General features: G+C 52.4%; 1 protein-coding gene across 1 annotated transcript; it reads left to right on the top strand.

The window, feature by feature from the left end:
• The first annotated feature begins 11,965 nt into the window (after positions 1 to 11,965).
• On the top strand, positions 11,966 to 19,814 carry RGS4 (regulator of G protein signaling 4). The gene is made up of 5 exons (XM_058842430.1): positions 11,966 to 12,101; positions 15,107 to 15,211; positions 16,177 to 16,238; positions 16,981 to 17,147; positions 18,001 to 19,814. The coding sequence occupies exons 1-5, from the start codon at positions 12,058 to 12,060 to the stop codon at positions 18,250 to 18,252; spliced, it is 630 nt and encodes a 209-aa protein (XP_058698413.1). The 5' UTR covers positions 11,966 to 12,057; the 3' UTR covers positions 18,253 to 19,814.
• The last annotated feature ends 113 nt before the right edge of the window (positions 19,815 to 19,927 follow it).

Below are 19,927 nucleotides of genomic sequence, written 5' to 3'. Positions count from 1 at the left end.
CCATGGCTGCGTATCTGGGGATTCTGGACTGATTGGGAAGGGTGAGAGTGTCTCCAGAGAGGCCCCTGGAGGTATTTGCCGCTAAACAAAGTATTTGCTTCACTGAATTGCAAACCCTGGGTAATTAGGCCCTTTAGTTCATCAGTGGGGGCTGGTTGAGATAGTCGTGTTCCTGCACCAGTACTGAAACAGGTTAACTGAAAACACATTAGCAGCTGCAGAGCACAGAATGGCTGGATAAAAATCTGATGGAGTTTTGTCTGGGAATAATTTCCATGCCCTTAATATGATAATACCTGATTTTGGCTTTCAGATCTGTTACTGTTTTTTTGTGATACCAAGCAGATGTTGTTAGACTGAATTATTTGCTGCAAGACTCTGTTGGTCCAGGGCTGAGGGCAGAATATCCTGCCCCTCCCCTCTCATGAACAACTCTAGGCAATATATGAGAGGCAAATTGCAGTGGGGGAAGAAAATCCTGCTTTTAGAGCTGTCCCCACTCCCCTTCCTGCATGCACTGCGTATTACTTCGTGTGACTCATACAGAAAAAAGTCAAGCAGGATTTTAGAGATAATTTTTTCAAAATTTGAGCCTACTTTGATCTCTGCTGCTGACAGAGTCCAGAGTGCCTCCTGTACTGCCCTGGTGGGGTTTGGACCAAGTGTGCATATACTGGGGAATTTAAAAGCACAGTGGGGTTCAGCCTCTGTTATCCAGGAGCTGGAAGTAAAGGCAATCTGGCTGGATGCAGAAAAATACAGCAGCAAACCCACTCTTGTCAGCAGCAGATTTCATGTGGCAAAGGCTCCCTGAGAAGCTCAGCAGGATCCCAGTGATGCACCTTGGAGATGAGAGCACACCATGTGGGTGGCATCACTGACAGACCTGCTCCCTCCTGGCGCCAGCAGCGTGCTGGGAAGTCTGGGGACCGTCCCTGGGGATGTGACACCAGGCTGAAGATGCTACAGTGGGATATGCTGGCTCTAGGGCAGTGCATTCTTGAGTGGGAGCAGTCCAAGCCTCCATGAGAAATGCCCTGAGCTGTGCGTTCAGGGGTTGGGGCACTTTGTGCCTTCAGCCACCCCCCGAGACCGAGGTTGTGTGATGGGGATGCAGCTGGCAGGACAGCTGGCCTCTGTGCCTTCCTTCACATCTCATGGCTCAGAGGCTGCTTCCAGAGGTGCTCATTAATGCCCCAAGGGAAAAGTCATGTTTGAGCACAGAAAGCATCCCAGAGCTCCCCGGGAAGCCGCAGCAGGAGGGCTCTGACGACCAGAGAAACGTGCTCAGGGTGGTGCCTTCGGGCTGCTGGAGCACAGGGATCTGAGCACCAGCGTTTAGTAGCGAAACCAGGCGGCTTCAGGGCTTGTTTTGATTTCTGCTCCATCCTTCCAGCCTAAGGCACTTCGCACACATCAGGGAGCGGGGCAAGGAGACGGCTCTGCTCTCACATCTTGCCAAGTCAATCAGTTGCGTAATGTGAAACACAGGCAGCAGGAACGTGATCAAGTGCAGAGAAGGGACACATCAAACGCTTTATTGTGGCTCTGGGAGGGGTGAGCCAGGCCTCTCTCTACCCAGTTTATCTTTCCCAAACTGCCTTTTTGAGCCTGTTTTGCATCAGCTGCCTGTCACTCTAAATACAGCTGGGATTTCAAGGTGGCTTCCCTGGAGCCCTTGTCTACCAGAAGAGGAGGGGTAAGCACCCCCTGAACCCGGAGCAATTCAGAGAGCTTAAATGAGCCTCGTCCTCTGCACTGTCCGGCCAATGGGGCAGGGAGTGCTCGGGGCTGTGCAAAGTGCGGGGAGAGGCAGCATGAGGTGAGACAGGTGAGAGAGCATCAGCACAGGGAACCACCCTGTCCAAAGGGCTCCACCGAGGGAGGGAAATGGCCTTTTTTCTTAACAAAAGGCTTAAACTCAGAACTCCTGCAGCTTTTGAGAGGTCTCTAGGCAGGAAATCTGGTGAGCTGCAAGTAGATTTTTTTTCTGTGTGTCCTCCTGCAGCCAGGAGTACTTTTTGCACCATCTGAAGGGGCGCAAGCACCGGGGATTGGAATATCACGGCAGCCTGAGCTCTTGGTTGTTTCCACTCCTGAGCCTTCTGCTTGTCTTTCATCAACAAGTTCTTACAGATTTTACAGATCCACAATGCTAATTCAGGGATCGAGCTGCGGATGCACAAGCCCACATCAGAAGGGACAGAGCCTCTGCACGTGGCAGAAATTGCAGCACCCCGAGGGTGAGCCTGAAAACAGACAGGGAGTGCTGACCTAGAGAATGACAGATGCCCATTCTGTCCCGTGAAAGGTTTGATGTGATGGCAGAGCATCTGCTGAGCCACACTTTTTGGTTGAAGGAAACAGGGTTAAAAGAGGGAGAGCAGCAGCAAGGTATGTTGAAGGAAGAGGGGGCAAAAAGAAATCACTGCAATATGAAACCTTCCAGGCATCTGCCACTGTCACAAGCAATTTGCTTCTTTGCCTAACAAACAGCAAGAGCATTTGCTGTTCAAATCATGTCTGAAAGCTGTGGGAGTATATAACGACAGTAAGGGGCTTCTGGGTTTTCTTGCTCCATTTTGAAATTCATCTCTCATCCTTGTTATATTAGCACTATTTTTAGCAGCTCCTACTCCGAATACAAGTGATTCTCCATGATGCATCTTGAGCACAATATGACAGCAAAGATGGCTGGGTGTCTCCCAGCTGAAGAATCATTCTGGAGCCCATATGTGGCACGGTTCTCTTAGAGATCCCACTGCACTGTCCTAAAGCCCTGGGGTGCTGCTTTCAGCCCAGTGACCTCCCCTGCAGGTCAGCAAGGCCACTCAGCACATGCAGATGCTCCCTCCAGAGACAGCTGAATGTCCCTGGAGATCCTTGGCTGCTGGACAGTGTTCCCAAGGATCATCTTGTCCAGATGCTGTGGGACGTGTCCTCCTCCTTCCCATGGCTCATCTCGGGGCCTCTCCTCACAGAGTTTCCTGCCCCTTCTGCACATCACTGGCTGTTCTTTCCCTTCCAGCTCTCACGGCCCCAGCCTTTCCCATTCCCAGCTAGCCTGTCTCCATCCCATTTCTCAGCCTGGCCCTGCCTCCAGGAGCACCCCAAGGTGCAGGTGCTCACAGGACAGCAGAAATGCAGCCCTGCAGCACAGGGCAGGACAAGTCCTGTGGAGCAGAGGCGAATGCACAGGGCAGCCTGGCCGTGGTGTGCAGCTCCCAGTAACACAGGGAGAGGATGAGCAATGCCCAGGCAGGATTTGCTGGCTGATGGGATGTTGGGTGTGTTGTGATGGCCATCCAGTGCCCTGTGTGACAGCACAGGGTCTGTGTCTGGCAGTGCTTTCCAGGTGGGACAAGTCCATTAGGGAAATCTCATGTTAGATTTTGGTGGGTGAGGTTTAGCTGGACTGACTGGGACTGCAGCATTATTTCACAAAATGGGGAGCACGATTTGTCACAAACTGCAATTTCTTATGATGAACAAATAAGATAAACACTCTGTACTTATGGAATATAGAACTCTTTGTGCGTGATGACAGTCAATTTATGTAATGACAATACTGAGCACTGCTACTCGTTTCAGTGTGATGCACATCTTTAGAGCTGGCTTGTCTCTCCAGCGATCAGAGACAGTGTCCTGGAGCTGAACATACTCCATCTGAGGATGTCCAGCTCCATAATGTGCCTTTCTGGCTCCACTTATAACCTTATCCAGTGGAGTATCTCCTCTGATTTTGTGCATTACGTCCTTAGGAGCACAAGTCCTCTGTGGATGATCATTTAGGATTGCTGCAGCAGGTGTTGGTCAGACTCCTGTGTGATCCAAGTGATCCTGTGTAAGATGAGCCAGTTACACTGGAGGCTGGATTCAAAACACATGTAGAAGCCTGTATTTCCTCCCTTCGTGTTAGAGCTTATTTCTAGCTGAAACACCAAAACATGGATGTGCCTTGGGATAGCAGCTCACTGCTGAGCCAGTAATTGCAGTCTTTAGCATCCAGCCTGCATCTGGAGTACCAGAAAGACTGGTTTCAGAAGAGACACTAAAATCTCAGCCACTTGCATCCTGCTGAGGAGTTCAGAAGGATAAAATGTAACAACATGAAACAATTTTTTATTTTTTTTTTTTTTTAAAAAGCAGAAGTTTCTAAATGATAAGGCATCAAATGTTGTCCCTCTGAGCATCAGCTGCAGGGCACAGCCGTGTACTATGTTCCATAGATTTTGCTCACAGCTCTTTCTCTATCTGTTTTTAAAATCTTCCTCTGTGGCACAGTGAAACTCAGGTGTGCTTGGATTTTCAGCACTCCTGCAAGATATATTTTAAATGGCAAGGTGTCCTGACAAAGCAGGGCTCAGCAAGCAGTGTCTGTTTTCCAGAAGGTTCTGCATGTCTGGTATACAGGGTGAGCAGTCCCGTGCAGCCAGTCCCCGCAGCAATTCACATTTTCCCGGGGTACCAATTCCACATTTTTGCTACACTGGATGTTTGCCACTTGCAATTTCATTTGTCTCAGTCACCTCCAAGACAGAGGTCAAGAAACTCCAGGCAAGGATCAATTGCTGTCAGCGTTTTCTCTTCTCCCTGTTTGTGAGGTTTAAAGTAGCTGCACATCAGAGCCGGCTGATCCTTTGGATAAGCGGCACCTTTTAGAATTGTCCCTCAGGCTGGGGCCACATGAAGATCTTTTACTTCTTCTCAGGCCAGCCCAGCCGTGCATGCAGCCCGCTGGCATCACGGGGTGCCTTTCACAAGGCTCTGTCTCTCTGCTGCAGCTGCTTGTCCTCGCTTTTGTGTTCCCTTGGCCTGAAATCGGGGTTCTTGCCGCTCCATTCACAGCCTTGTCAGATGTCACCTTTTCAATAGCAGCCATCCCTTGGGACAGGCACTGACAGATGCTTGCTGCCTCCAGCTGCCTGTTGTGAGCCAGCTTAGAGAGCTCAGCAATTAAACTGTGACCGGAGCAGGGAGAGCGTGCCCGGGACACAGAGCCATGGCCTCACTCCCAGAATGTCCCCTGGGCTCTGCACAGCTCAACAAAGCTCCAGCTTTTGCCCCCTGGCACGGACCTTGTGCTACAGCACCTCTACTCCTGCTAAGCTGCCACTGCAAAGATAAAAGGGAAGGGAGCAAGAAGGGTCTGTTTAAGACAGTAGATCCCACTGCATCTGCAGCGATGAAAGATTTAGTTTTGTGCCTTGTAACTTCTCATCCTGCAGTGCGTGTCTGGGCAGAAGACAGCTCACTCACATTGAAGGCTTGGGTTTTTAAAGCTGGAGAACAGGAGCTGCTGCACAGCTGGGTTGCTAGGGTGCAGGAGGCACGAGGAGTGGTTTTGTTGCACACTGTACATAAAGACATCTTCATTTCTGACGCATCAACTCTCTTCCTGCCTCCCTTTATGCCTCCTCCTCCTCCTCCATTCCTTGGGGTGAAGCAGTGGGCCCACGAGTGAGCGGTGTGTGCTGGCTGAGAGCAGGCGGGGATTGATGGGCCCCACAGGCCCCACCATGGCCCAGCACAGCTCCCGGCTCAAATGGGCTTTCCAGAGAAATCAGTCACTGCAAACAGCTCCTGCAGTGCAGGAGGGAACACAGAACCTAAAGGGGATTCAGCTCCTGCAGAGCAGGAGGGAACACAGAACCTAAAGGGGATTTAAATAAACAGCAGCTCAGTGTCCATCACAAAGACAGCGAGTGTCTCCCTGCCTGGGGGACACAGCCCTGGGAATGACCTACACGGTCTTGTAGCAGCTAAGAGCAGCTGGCCTGCACTAAGATTCTTGTTGGAATGAGCCAAAGAGCTCTAGGGACAAAGAGTGGTTCTTTTCCATTCATTTTAAAATAAAATGATACTGGAAATAGGCCACGCTTTCTGATTTTCCCCACAGCTTTTTCCGGGAGCAGTTGGAAGGCCGGGACTGGGACTGAGGCATTTTTCAGTGGGTTAAGGACTGGCTGGATGGCCAGGCCCAGCCATGGTGGAGACTGGAGTTATGTCCAGCTGCTGGTCAGTGGAGTTCCCAGGGGTCACTACTGGGGCCAGTCCTGTTTAATATCTTTATCAATGATGTGGAAGAGGTGATTGAGTGCACCCTCAGCCAGTTCACAGACACCAGGCTGGGTGGGAGTGCTGGAGGGCAGGAGGGCTCTGCAGAGGGATCAGGACAGGATCCATGAGCCAAGGCCAGCTGAATGAGGCTCAACAAGGCCAGGTGCTGGGTCCTGTGAAACACTCCAGGCTGGGGCAGAGTGGCTGGGAAGATGCCCAGCAGAAAAAGACCTGGAGGTGCTGGTCAGGAGTGGGTGAACATGAGCCAGCTGTGCCCAGGTGGGCAAGAAGGCCAAGGGCATCCTGGCCTGGATCAAGAACAGTGTGGCAGCAGCACCAGGGAAGGGATTGTTCCCCCTGTACTGGGCACTGGTGAGGCCACACCTCAAGTGCTTCTTCCAGTTCTGGGCCCCTCACTACAGGAGCAGGTCCAGAGAAGGACAGTGAAGGTGATGAAGGCTCTGGAGAGCACAAGTGCTGTGAGGAGCAGCTGAGGGAGCTGTGGGTGTTTAGCCTGGAGAAAAGGAAGCTCAGGGGTGACCTTACCACCCACTACCACTGCCTGACAGGAGGCTGTAATAGGGTAGGGGTTGGTTTGTTCTCCCAGGCAACCAGTGCCAGGGTGAGAGGAAATGGCCTCAAGCTCCACCAGGGGAGGTTCAGTCTGGACACCAGGGAGAATTTCTTCACTGAAAGGGTGGTTAAAGATCAAAGCAAGCTGCCCAGGGAAGTGGTGAAGTCACCATCACTGGAGGTAGTACTCAGTGCTACGGTTTAGTTGGGATGGAGGTGCTTGGTGAAAGGTTGACCTCAGAGGTCTTTTCCAACCTTAACGATTTTCCTCATGATTAAAGTGGTGCCCCAGGAAGGGGTGAGCTGTCCAGTCACAGAGCTGTTCACCTGCTGATGAGTGCAGGAGCACTATTAGCATGGACAGTAGCAGGCACATTGGAAAAGGTGGTGACGTCGTTGATACCAGCTGACATGATCTAATGGAAAAAGAGACCTTTCCTAATGAGCTTAATAGTTTTTTCATGAGGAAGTTATGGTGGTGAAATAGATTTATAAGTGAATATGATATGCTATCAATATTTGGCTTAAAGTGTCATAAAATCCATATTAAATGCACTAAAAGTGTCTAAATGAGGCATTTCAAAGTGGTTTTTGTACTGAGAAAGCATCAGTGAACAACCATATGTTGACTGGTTTGTGGTGCAGTGTTATTCAAACTGTCTTAGTGATTAGCAGGAAATGTTTAAAGGGCTGTTAATCAAAATGGATGAGGAGACAGAGATTCGGGAAATTGGAAGGTAAGTTACTCAAATAATAGATTTTCCTGTGGTCTGATGGCCATGGAAAAAGAACAATAGCCAGACAAAACAAAACAAAACAACCCAAACCAACCAATCAAATGAAAAAAAAAACCCCACAAAAAAAAAATCACACCAAAAAACAATACTTACTTCATTAGCAAATCCAATCCAGGAGAGGGAAAAAACTCTTCCATTTGGGCTGAACAAAATTCTTCCTTTGACACAAGCTGAAATATTTTTTTCTGTGTTGTAACAGGACAAGTAGGCAGCTCAAAACCTTGGGGTTGAAGTAAAGAAAGAAAATACGACTCCCATCTCTCGCTCAGAATGACGAGGAAATTCCAAGCCCTGAGAAATGACAAAAGGCCTGAGTTGTAGGTGCACGTACAGCTAGGACACAAGTGAGAGCATGGGGGACTTGTCTAGATTGCATATTTGGTTGTATGAACTGTGTGAAGTGGAGCTAAGGGAGGTTCCAGACGAACGTGCTAACGTGTACAGAGCATCATTTCAGAGGAGAGCAGGCTCACCAAGAAACTGACAGCAAACTAAAGCTGCTTTGCCTTCAGGAGCTCCGTCTTGCCGTGTGCATGCAGGGCAGAAAGGGGACTGGGCCAGCCTGGAGGCACATCCACGCGCTCCAGAGGTTTCTGTGTGAGCGGCAAAGTTCCCATATTGCAGCAGGGTGACCCATCCCTCCTGCCTGGCTGATCCAGGAGGAGATGGCCTCTCCTCAGGCCACCTCTGGGGGCTGGCCACCAGAGCCAGGCAGTCACACAGCCATTGCAGAGCCATGGGAAAGGACAATTCCCTCAGAGCCTGCTGTGGGACAGTGCTTCTGGCTGGGGGTCCTGTGGGGCCGAGTCTGGCCTCTCCGTGTGTCTCTTAGGGAGGTCAGGCTGCAGTCAGTGCCCTGGGACAGGAAATGTGGCTGCTGCAGTGTCAGGCACGGACACGTGCTGAGCTCATCCATCCCAGCTCAGAGCACAGTGGTCCTTCCAGGGCTCTGCTCCCAGCTCTCTAGCTGAATTCACTCAAGCCACACGCCTGCGTGGGTGAGATGCAGCCCCCGGTGCTGGAAGGGAATCTTACCTGCTGAGAAAATATCAGCGGTGGGTGGTTGCACTGGAAGGGTTTTTGTACACAGAGTGCTTGGGGATATGGAGGAAGGACTTTGAAAAGTTCAGCAGTCCAGGTCCCCTGCCCACAGCACTGGGGACGCTCACCTGGGCAGGAATGTCACCAGAGTGGCTGCATGTGGAGCCTGGGGGCTTGGGGACCAGTGCCAGCCCGGCCGGTGGCAGCTGTGTGGGAGCTGCTCCAGCCCCTCACCAGATGCTGAGTGGATGTGGATCCATGGCAGAGGTGTGCAGTGCTCTGCTGTGCACCTTCCCTCGCCCCTGCCCAAGGTGCCCGTGGCTCTGTGGCAGTGATGATGGCTCCCAGCCCCTGCAAGGCAGCCCGGGGGAGGCAGCGTGGCCCTGGCCCAGCAGCTCATCCTCGCAGCCCTCCCAGTTCCCAGTGACGCACAGCAGTGGCATCTTCCCGGCCCACGGCAGCTGCTCTGGGATGGGAAGGGAAGGCACTGGGCCGGGAGGGCAGCAGCCTGTGGCAATGGCCACGGGAGCACAGCGCTCCTCGTGCTCCCTGCCTCCTCCCACGGGCTGCCCTGGCTGCGGCGGAGCCCAGGGACGCATCCCACACGCTCGTGTGACGCTCTTCCCTGGCAGGGAAAGCTCCCGTCAGAGCCTCGTCTCCAGCTGCTCGGGATGAGCAGGGATGAGGAGAGGGGGTGAGGGATGCCACGGTGGGTACCACAGGCCTTTACAATCGAGCTGGCTCCAGAGAGCCCCTGGCTGCCTCGGGAGAGCCCGAGGCATCCCAGCCCATCCCATCCCATCCCATCCCATCCCATCCCATCCCATCCCATCCCATCCCATCCCATCCCATCCCATCCCATCCCATCCCATCCCATCCCATCCCAACCCTGCATCCCAGCCCATCCCAGCCCATCCCAACCCTGCATCTCAGCCCCATGCCAACCCTGCATCCCAGCCCATCCCAACCCTGCATCCCAGCCCATCCCAACCCTGCATCCCAGCCCCATCCTCAGCTCTGAGCTCTCCACCAGCAGGTGAAGCCAGGGATGATGTGCCAGGCGTAAAACATGGCATGAGCTGCCGCTTCGCTGGCTGGCAGAGAGGAGGAGGAGGAGGAGGAGGAGGAGAATTTGATGTTGAGCACAGCACAGCCTGTACCCTGGGAGAAGAGGCCTGCCTGTGATGGTGGAGATGGAAGGGGATACTTTAGATTGGAGACCAGCTGGAGCAGCTGAGAGGATATTAAACTGCAAGAGCTGGGAAACACAGCTTAGAGGAGAAACAGTGCACAAACCCAAACTCCTCTCATGGGGGCCAGGCTGAGCCAGTCAGTGTTAATGAACTGGAAAAAGGGACATTTCAACTGCAGCACTTCTAGGAGTCTCCATGCCTGGGCCAGGGAGGATGGTCTTAATTGCAAAGCCCTATAGGCTGGCTGTTGTGATTGCAGTGCCAGAAATTCCGATTACAGCCTGCTCACAGAGAAGTTGGGAAATGCAGAAGGTGACCTGATGTTGTCAACACCAGCATCTGAGTGTTGTTACAGCCATGCAGTAAATGTGCTTGCAATCCACAGACAAGTGTGACATTCCTAAATCCGGCTCTACAACATTTTGCAGACAAACTGCAGAGTTTTGTGTTCTGCACAGAAGTTCCTTGCCCCAGCAAGCAGCCTTTGGGACCTGCCTGAGCCAGAGCTCTAAGCTTGCCAGAGAGAAGGGCAAGGTTGGAGTTTGCAAACACCTTGATTTGTGTCAGCCAGATGAGCTCTTGAATTGTTTAAACATCACTGCACAAGTTTGATAGTCAAATTAAATGAATTAGATATTTAGTAAATAATTAGTTATTTTTTTTTCTGTTTGCCATATTCTGCCCTTTGACTTCTCCCCAAAGAGAAGACACCAGAGAGGTCAGGAACCAACTCTGCCAGTGCTCAGCTGCTGCCTACAGATCCACCCAAGTGCTGTCAACTCAGCAGCTAAAGGATGAGGACATTCACTCAGGTGAAGTTTTACACTGCCCTGAGCTGGAGCTGATTTTCAGTCTGAACGGGGCAGGACTCGCAGGCACATTGCCTCAGGTTTGGCAGCAGGACAGTCACGCTCCTACAAAAGCGTATTCCAGTTAATTAGAGCGTTGCCTTTCAGCACAATTAATGATCTGAGAGGATGCAGCATGCCGAGGGAGGTAAACTCTCCTGGCCTTTGGACTCTGCTGCTGGCTGGAGGCTTCAGGGACACAGGAGGGAAAGGCTCATCCTGCAGCTTCTGCAGAGGTGAGCAAAGCACTGGGAGGTTTCTGGGAGAGGGATGCAGCAGTGGGCAGTGTGGGCAGGCAGCCTGCTCCTAATCAGAGGCTCCTTTATCTCTCAGCAGGAGCAGGACTGGAGGTGCAGCAGCCCATATGCACGGCCGTCTGCCCAAAGCCTTCCCCTCTTTGATGAGGATGGTACAGGCTGTGCTGAGCTGCAACTCGATAAATATCAGCCAATTCTCTCTGTCCCTAGAGGGGCAGCTGCCTTCTGCACCATCCAAGGGCTGAGGAGAGGGAGCTGAAATCATTCTTCTGTTCTCCTTGGAGCTAGAGCAGAGCCAGGGCAGGGCAGACACCCCCGCAGGTGTCTCATGGGTTCATTCTTCAGCACAAAGTACCCTCAGAACTGCTTCAAAGACTTCTCTGGGCAGGCACAGTTAAGCCTTTTATTTTAATTAACCATCTTTCCTTGGGGATACCAGAGTCCCAAGGTCTGGCTTTTCATTTTACAAATACAGATGGAGAAGGTGTTGCAGTGACACCCATACCTAGGGCAGATGTGCTGCCAACATCCTAAATTCCATTTTTTCCACGCATGTACGTGAGCTGTCCTCAGATCTCTGTGCTGAGACATGCACATTTTAATTCCAATAGCGCTTAGCACCCCCCGCCACCCCGAGCTTTTTTTGCAGCCTCACCAAAAATATATATTCACATGACTCTAGAATAAAACTGGAAAGTCTCATCTGCCTGGGTAGTTCCCTGGTGAATTTACATTCTTCTTTCCTTAAGAGCTCTATTTTCTTCATTTGTTGGGATTACAGTAACCTTTTCTGTTTAAAATTTTTGTCCCTTTTTTGATCCAGGTTACTTTAAATAGCAGAGGAAAGGAAATTAACAGAGGAACCGGCAAAGCTCATCTCGCTTCTCAGAATTGATTCTCTGGCCTTTTTTCCTGTCTGTGTTCCCCCCCACCCCACCCCCCGAAAATCTGCTTTTCATCTGCATCATTCCAACCTCCTGCAACAGAGGAAGTCCCCGGAGCTTTTTGAGCCCTTTTAAAAGAATCCACCTCTGCAGGCAGACACCGAGCTTCGTTTCTGGTAAGGTTTTCAATCTCTCAGCCCTTTGTGTGTGTTTCATACGTCACCCGTTCGTGCTGGGTGGGCAGGAAGGGGCCGGGTGCTGCTGCTGACTCCTGACTGGGTCACCCAGAGCTGCTGGGCTGGCGGGCTCGCCTATAAAACACAGCGCGGTCCCGCAGCCAGCGCAGCCTCTCCTCCTCCTCCTCCTTGTTTTTCCTGGAATACTCACCCGACCTCGGCAGCAAGATGTGCAAGGGACTCGCTGCGCTGCCAGCCACTTGCTTAAAAAGGTACTGTTTATTTCCGAGCATCTGGAGATGGTCTCGCTAGCCCGGAGACACGCTGATGCATTGCGAGGACGGATTTGGCTCTGATTATTTTGCGAGATTAGATACAAATGATTGCTGAGAGGCTTTTGTGTTTCGGGTTTTTTTCAGCTAGAAGCAGAATTGCAGAAATCTGTGGGAGCTCTAAAGCCTTTCTTCCCATCATCCCCATCATCAAAACCGGCGGCTTTTAGCGTTGCGATGTTTTGATATTCCTGTCAGCTGCTTCTGCTGCAGTCTTCGCACCCCTTTTCTCCCTTGACTCCTCTCTGCTAAATTTTCTTGATTCTTTTAATGGGGTAGCAAGGCAGACAGGATGAAAATTAAGGATTATCGCCTAAAATGCTTTTCAGAGGCAGAAATGCAGCCTGGCAGGAGCAGGGACCCGTGTGCCAGCAGGCAGGGATGCGGGGCACGCTGGGTCTGGATGCGGCTCCAGCCGGGGTGGGATCGGCCTGAGCTCCTTGGGTGATGCTGAGGGGCCAGGCTGGGCTGGAACCCAGAGCACAGTGGGGCTGTTATGGGGCCAGGCTGGGCTGGAACCCAGAGCACAGTGGGGCTGTTGTGGGGCTGTGTGTGGGGCCAGGCTGGGCTGTAGCCCAGGGCACAGTGGGGCTGTTGTGGGGCCAGGTTGGGCTGTAGCCCAGGGCACAGTGGAGCTGCTATGGGGCCAGGCTGGGCTGTAGCCCAGGGCACAGTGGGGCTGTGTGTGGGGCCAGGCTGGGCTGTAACCCAGAGCACAGTGGGGCTGTTGTGGGGCTGTTGTGGGGCCAGGTTGGGCTGTAGCCTAGGGCACAGTGGAGCTGCTATGGGGCCAGGCTGGGCTGCAGCCCAGGGCACAGCACAGTGGGGCTGTGTGTGGGGCCAGGCTGGGCTGTAACCCAGGGCACAGCACAGTGGGGCTGTGTGTGGGGCCAGGCTGGGCTGTAGCCCAGGGCACAGTGGGGCTGTTGTGGGGCCAGGCTGGGCTGTAGCCCAGGGCACAGTGGGGCTGTGTGTGGGGCCAGGCTGGGCTGTAGCCCAGGGCACAGTGGGGCTGTTGTGGGGCTGTGTGTGGGGCCAGGCTGGGCTGTAGCCCAGGGCACAGTGGGGCTGTTGTGGGGCCAGGCTGGGCTGTAGCCCAGGGCACAGTGGGGCAGCTCTGGGGCTGCTCTGGGGCTTATCACACATTGTGTGGTGCCAATCAGGATGGGCAGGACTGTGGCCCTGCAGGACCTGGCTGCACCCCGGCATGTGGGATCAGCAGAGCAGAGCCTGCACAGCCCCAAACGTGCCCTCGGCAGCATGGCCTGCCCCACAGCCCAGCACCAGGGGTCTCTAGGCTGGCACAAGCCCTCCTGGAGGGCTGTCACTCCCTTTCAGGTGCTCTGGGGCCTGGAGATGCCCAGGAGGGAGGCACAGCACTCCCTTCTCATCCAGCCCATCCCAGCTCATGCGGGTCTCGGGAAGGCAGCGCTGCCTTTCTGCCCACTGGTGCCACCAGCAGCTCTCCTGAGGCTGCTTCCCAGCAGCTGTGCAGTGGCTTGGGAAAATGTGAGCAGAGACTCAGATGGCTCCCATCTGGAGGATAAAGCTTCCTGCTCATGGTTGGATTTGAAAACAGGTGCTGAAAATACAAGGAAAAAGTGTTGACACTTCCAATTGGCAGGAACATTTGATGAGGATAAAAAGAAATTTGAAAAAAATGCAAGGAAAAATAGTTCACGTTTTTTAAACACCTCAGTCCAGGATTCCCAGCAAAATCCCTCTCTCCCAGAAAGCTGTGGGACTGGCTGCAAGCAGCAGTGTCTTGTTCCCTCCTGCTGCCACCCTTCTGCAGACCTGAGCACTCTCCCTCTCCTGGGCAAGGAGCACGACAGCGCCAGGCAGCCCAAGCCTGGCAGCCCAGAGCCCCCGGTGTGTGCCTGGGCAGAGCCTGGATAGTGGTGGTGGTCACAGGCACCCTGCTCTGAAGCAGCTGTGAGCTCCCTTTGCTCTCCCTGAGCGCTGGAGCTGCTAAGGGAACATTTCTGAGGCAAGCAGTGAGATCAGGTATGGCCAGCATGCCTGGCAGGGTGCTGGAGCAGAGAGCAGAGCTGGGAGGATGAGCAGCTACTGGAGCCCTGTGCCACAGCCTCTTGCTCTTTTCCAGGCTGAGGAGAAGGAGAGGAATTTCCTGCTTTACACTACAGCTGTACCATGGAGCAGGCCAGGGCTTGTGCCCCTGAGCAAGCAGGAGTGGTTTGCCCACCCCTCAAACTGGAAGGAAACCAAGAGAGGTGCCAAGACCACTATCAGCTGCATGTCTGGGAGCTGCTGAGAGGAAATTATTGTCCTGAGCGTGCTGGAAGGTGGAACAGAATTAGGGATGAATGTTCAGAGGAGCTTTCCATGGAGCAAGGGAGCAGCTTGCAGTCAGCGTGGGCTGGTTGTGGTGAAGCTCTTGGCTCATCCCCTGATCTCACCCCACAGTCTTGCTCCAAGGCCTTGACTTCCTCCCTTTCCTGTGTGTCCTGGGCTTGCTGGGGTGGTCTGCCATGGCCCTGCAGTTCCTGTGGCTGGCTGGGGAGGTGGGGAGGTGGCAGGGGCTGCAGAAAGGATTAGTGAGGGTGTAAGGAGCACACGCTGGCTGCTGGGCAGACCAGCTCTAGGAGAGATGACACACACAGCATGGTGGTGCTTTTCCATCACAATATTTTCACTGTAAAGAGTTGGAAAACAGCAGCTTCTCCCTCTTTGCCACCTGCTCCCAGGCTGATGACCTCCTCAGCAAGAAGCTGTTGAACACGAAAAATGACTTCTTTGGCATTGTTACATCTGTCTAGAAATAAAAATGCGCATTATGCGATGAGTGGAAAATCAGCGCTGGAGTCCCTGTCAGTGACCTGCATTTGTGTCAGAGTGATGCTGGAGGAGCCTGTGCTGTGAGGAGGCTGCAGAGGGAGTGCAAAGCATCGTCTTCATCTCCTCCTTGTTTTTTTTTCTTTCAGTGCCAAAGACATGAAGCACCGTCTGGGCTTCTTGCTGCAGAAGTCAGATTCCTGTGACTACAGCTCTTCCCAGGGCAAGAAGGAGAAGGCATCTGCAAGCCAGAGGTAAGAGCAGATGCTGTCACCTATCTGGCTATCTAATCCCAGGCTGGCTGCAGCATGTTGTTTACTCCTCCAGTAGTGTTTCTGCTGCTGCTTCCCAGTCCTTCCTGAGCACCTGTGCTTGGATCTAGTGTGGGAACAGCCCTGAGGTCTCGATTGTCCTGTCAGCTGACCATCCACACCTGAGGACTTCAATTTCCATGAAAAATGCTGAGCTAGATGTCCCTTCCTGCCACCACTTCCGTGATTCCATAGGAATGAGCACAGGGGAGGGTGTGTACAGTGTCCTGCGCTGGGGAATGATCCATTCCAGACCCAGTGCAACCAGACACATTGCAGGATCAGCATCCCTGCCTCTTTGAGCTGCATTTGTGCAGTGGTCCACACAGCTGCACAGAGGTGTAGGCACACAAACCAGCCTGCAGCCTGTCAGGGCATCTCTGCTCTCCCCGAGCTGCAAGGAGAGTTCTCTCTCCAAAGAGGACTCCAAAGGGCAAGGTTTGCTCCTGGAACAGACGAGCCCTAGGGTGCTCTAGGATGAGGGAGGAGATGAATGCAGGAAGTGCTGCCTGTGTGTTTCTAGTTCCCACATTGCTCTCTTGCACATAGCTACTGTTCCCCTGACAGGTTAAAGGAATCAGCCCTTTGAGTTATTCCAGTTCTGTGCTCCAGCAAGAGATGCAGCCAGGCAAAAAATAAATATGAATTCCATGGCAATTTTTCCAGGAAAATTCATTTCTAGCCCATGGCTGGTGATGAGGATTGTAACCCAAAATTCCCATGAGTTAGATCTGAGATCCCTGAAGGTATCTGTTAAACAAGCTGGTGTTTCATTCTCAGTCTCTTGTGTATGTTCTTACAAGAATCAGGGAAAAAGATTTTCTAGTGGTGCTGAGAAACAAACAAAATTTGTCCTTTCTGCACTCCCTTTTACTCAGCCCTGTGTTTCTCCCTTTGTCTCCTCCTAGGCTTAGCCAAGAGGAAGTCAGAAAATGGGCAGAGTCTTTGGAAAACTTGATCCATCATGACAGTAAGTGAAGAGGGCCCTTTGGCTGCCTGCAGAGCATGTGTGCTGTGAGCAGCCCCGGGAGGGGACATGGGACATTATCTGCTGGCTCCTAGGGGCACACAGGAGCTCCTCTGGCCACACAGACTTCGGGGAGCGGTGGGGATCCCTTGCTCAGGCCCAAGGGTCAGTCCCAATGTGTCGTGAGTGAGATTTTGGCCTGCTGAGCTGTCTCTTTTGTGAAGGCAACTGGTTCAGCCCTTGTGCCAGAGGAGGGACCTACAGTTAGTGGTGGGTTAAACAAGAACCAAAAATCGGAGATATTATTGGCAGCTGAGCCCATGGGAGACTTTGTCTTCCCATCAGCTGTGGGCTAAACTGATGTCCTTGAGGTTTCCTTCGCATTGTTCCCATGGTCTGAGACTCTGGAGCGTGCTGGCTGTCTCCTCAAGGCCTCCTGGGAGCACACAAGCTGCCTGTGTGCCCCTGGCAGGGATGCTGGAGGGCACGGTGGGGAGCAGGCAGCTGGGGCCCAGGTGTGACATCCCCAGGTGTGACATCCCCACCTGTGACATCCCCACCTGTGACATCCCCACGGGGCCTGTGGGACTCCCAGCCTGGCTGGCATGGACCAGCTGTCCCCACTGGCAGCTCCTTCTCTGGGAAGGAGAACCCACAGTCCCTGGGGTTTGCTGGGGCTCAGGGCTGCCACTGTCCAGGGACCAGCACTCTCACCTCACCTGCTTCTCCTCTGGACAATCCGTAGGAGGGCTGGCTGCTTTCCGTGCTTTCCTCAAATCTGAGTACAGTGAGGAAAACATCGAGTTCTGGGTCAGCTGTGAGGAGTACAAGAAAACCAAGTCACCAGCCAAGCTCAGCCCCAAGGCCAGGAAGATCTATGATGAGTTCATCTCGGTGCAGGCCACGAAAGAGGTAAGTGCACTGAACATTCCTTGGGCAAAGGCACCACCCGGAATTCTGAATCAGCAGCACAGGCAAGCAGAGCTCAGTGGTTTCACAAGAGATGAACGTTCTGCTTCTCTGCCAGTTAGGAAGGACATGGTGGGTTTTTTATTGATTTTATATTAAACTTGGATAGAGAGAAAGTGTGTTTAGTTACAACCACGTGGCCATCCCATGTGCACACTCAAATGGGAGAGGTCTGTGATCCCAATGTTTCAGCTGCTCCCGTGCAGCTGAAGTTTGGATGGCTGCATCCAGAGGGATGCGTGTCAGTCTCCCCCGACAGCTCTTCTGGTACCATTGGTTTCCAGCTTCTGCTGGGTAACAGATTACAGATTACAGATAACAGATTACAGATAACAGATTCCAGATTGCAGATTCCAGATTGCAGATAACAGATTACAGATAACAGATAACAGATTACAGATAACAGATAACAGATTACAGATAACAGATTACAGATAACAGATTCCAGATTACAGATAACAGATTACAAATAACAGATTACAGATTACAGATTGCAGATAACAGATTACAGATAACAGATTCCAGATTACAGATAACAGATTACAAATAACAGATTACAGATTACAGATTGCAGATAACAGATTACAGATAACAGATTCCAGATTACAGATAACAGATTGCAGATAACAGATTACAGATAACAGATTACAGATAACAGATTGCAGATTCTGGGCTGTCAGACAGCCATTTCAGACAATTGCTCACCGAGCACATGTGGTACAGAGACACTTGGATCTTCCCCTTCCTATGCACCTTCCTGGACAGGTTCTACTGACACTGTCCCTTTGGCCCCCAGGTGAACTTGGATTCGTGCACACGGGAGAAGACGAGCCACAACATGCTGGAGCCGACACTGTCCTGCTTTGATGAGGCTCAGAGGAAAATATTCACCCTGATGGAAAAAGATTCTTACCGCCGCTTCCTCAAGTCCCCTTACTACCTGGACTTGGTCAGCCCGTCTGGCTCTGGATGTGGGCCCGAAAACTGCAAAAGAAACCACACTCACAGCTTAGACTGCAACTCCAACATCATCTCTCAATGCGCCTGAGCCTGCAGCAGGGCAGGGCCGGGCTCTTGCAGAATGTACGGCAGCAAAAGCATTCATTGGCATGAAGCAACAGAGCTGTCTCCAGTAGCTGTCTAATGTCCCCGTTGTATCCATGTCATGCAACAGCCAGCATTTGTAACCCAATCCAGGCTCAGTGTGTGTAGCAAACCCTCCTCTGAGGTCGGTGTAGGGGCGCTGGGGTCTGTGTCTGGCAGGAGCTGGGGGCAGTCCTGCGTGTGCTGGGGCTCTGAGAGCCTTGTGAGCCTGGGAGGCTGCTGGGGAGCTGTGCCAGCCCTGGCACTGCCCACACAGGGACCAGACTGGCCAGGTCACCGCTCCTCGTGCGGTCTGGATGGCTCCCAGACAGGTGTGGGCACAGAGGAGGCCAAGGGAAGCGCTGGGGACTGTGATCTCCCCTTTCCAATCTGCAGAGGGTGAGGTGAAAAGGGCTCACTGTTCAAAGCTCCCAGGCTGCCAGGAGTGTTTGCTCAGAGCTCACTTTGTGCTGCACTGCAGTACCAGGTACAGGAAGAACTCCTGCTCTTTCTTGAAGGGAGACCAGAACTTTTCGGGACAGCCTCCCTCGGTTGTCCCAGCCACAGTGGCAGGGAAGCTCAGCCTCCCTCGGTCACCATGGGAAGCTCTTCCCTCTGGCTGCTGCTCCCTCTGTAGCACCACGTTCATGCTGGCCAAGGACCTTTTCTAGGGCTGTGCAGAGCTGTCACTTTTGGGGAGGCTCATTATTTCCTAGGCTATTAATTGTGACCTTCATGCTCCCAGGTTAAATCCCCCAGCAGAGCAGAACAGAAATGTGTTCCTTCTCTCGCAGGCAGCTGTGTATTCCTGACTCCAGGGGTGCCATTTGGATTCAGCTTTGCCCTCCCTGGCTTGTGAGGAGCAGTTTGTGAGGGAATAGGACCACAATATCTGAGGAGGAAAGGCCCTGCTTGGGAGTACTTGAAAATGTTGGAGTTTTTGAAGGTGTCATTTATGTATTTCAGCAGTAGCATGGCTCACTCTTCCTGAGGATGGTAGGAGGAAAGTGTCTGTCCCATTACTGCTCCGGGGCTTTGCCAGAAGGCAGCTGATGTTTTAATTGCAGTGGTGAGACACGGCCTCTGCTGTGGCTTTGGCACTGCAGGGGCAGCACGGGAGGCAGCACCAGGTGTCTCTGTCCCCCAGCCTTGGTCTCTCCTTCACCAGGTATCGCTGCTCTGGCCACTGTGCATCCTGCGCTCTGCATCCCAGCCCAGACAACAGCTCTCACACCGGGGGTTTGGCATGGCAGGAGGAGGCTGTGGCTCTCCAGGCCCATCGAGAAACTTCTATTTTAACATGTGCTTTATTTTGTATTTATGCAGTGTACTGACACCTATCACCATGCATGTTCAGCTAAGAGATGGAGAGGCTTGCTAAAGCTCTGAGCATAGCCAAGCATGTGGCTATGTTTTATTTTCCCCTAGTACTGGGAACTCTTGGTAACTATTGCAAAACCTGTATCGATATTTAAATAATGATGAATGCAGTCTAAATAAAAATGTTTGCGTTAGTCCCTTCTAAAATGCCATTGTGTGAACAAAAGAAAATGCTTGGGGATCCAGTTCATTGGACAAGGTTGCTCTAAAAAGTTATGTAAAAGTTATGTTACAAGTGGCCTCACTAAGAGATTGTTTTA

Source organism: Poecile atricapillus, chromosome 7 (assembly GCF_030490865.1).
Source record: "Poecile atricapillus isolate bPoeAtr1 chromosome 7, bPoeAtr1.hap1, whole genome shotgun sequence".
Lineage (NCBI taxonomy): Eukaryota > Metazoa > Chordata > Aves > Passeriformes > Paridae > Poecile > Poecile atricapillus.
This window is presented reverse-complemented; position numbering and strand designations above follow the sequence as displayed.

What these genes read in the sequence shown, in the direction of transcription:
- RGS4 (XM_058842430.1), top strand. Translation starts at nt 12,058, where the DNA reads ATGTGCAAGGGACTCGCTGCGCTGCCAGCCACTTGCTTAAAAAG. An exon ending in CCAGCCACTTGCTTAAAAAG is followed by an intron (nt 12,102 to 15,106) that starts GTACTGTTTATT and finishes TTTTTCTTTCAG; the next exon opens with TGCCAAAGACATGAAGCACC. An exon ending in AAGGCATCTGCAAGCCAGAG is followed by an intron (nt 15,212 to 16,176) that starts GTAAGAGCAGAT and finishes GTCTCCTCCTAG; the next exon opens with GCTTAGCCAAGAGGAAGTCA.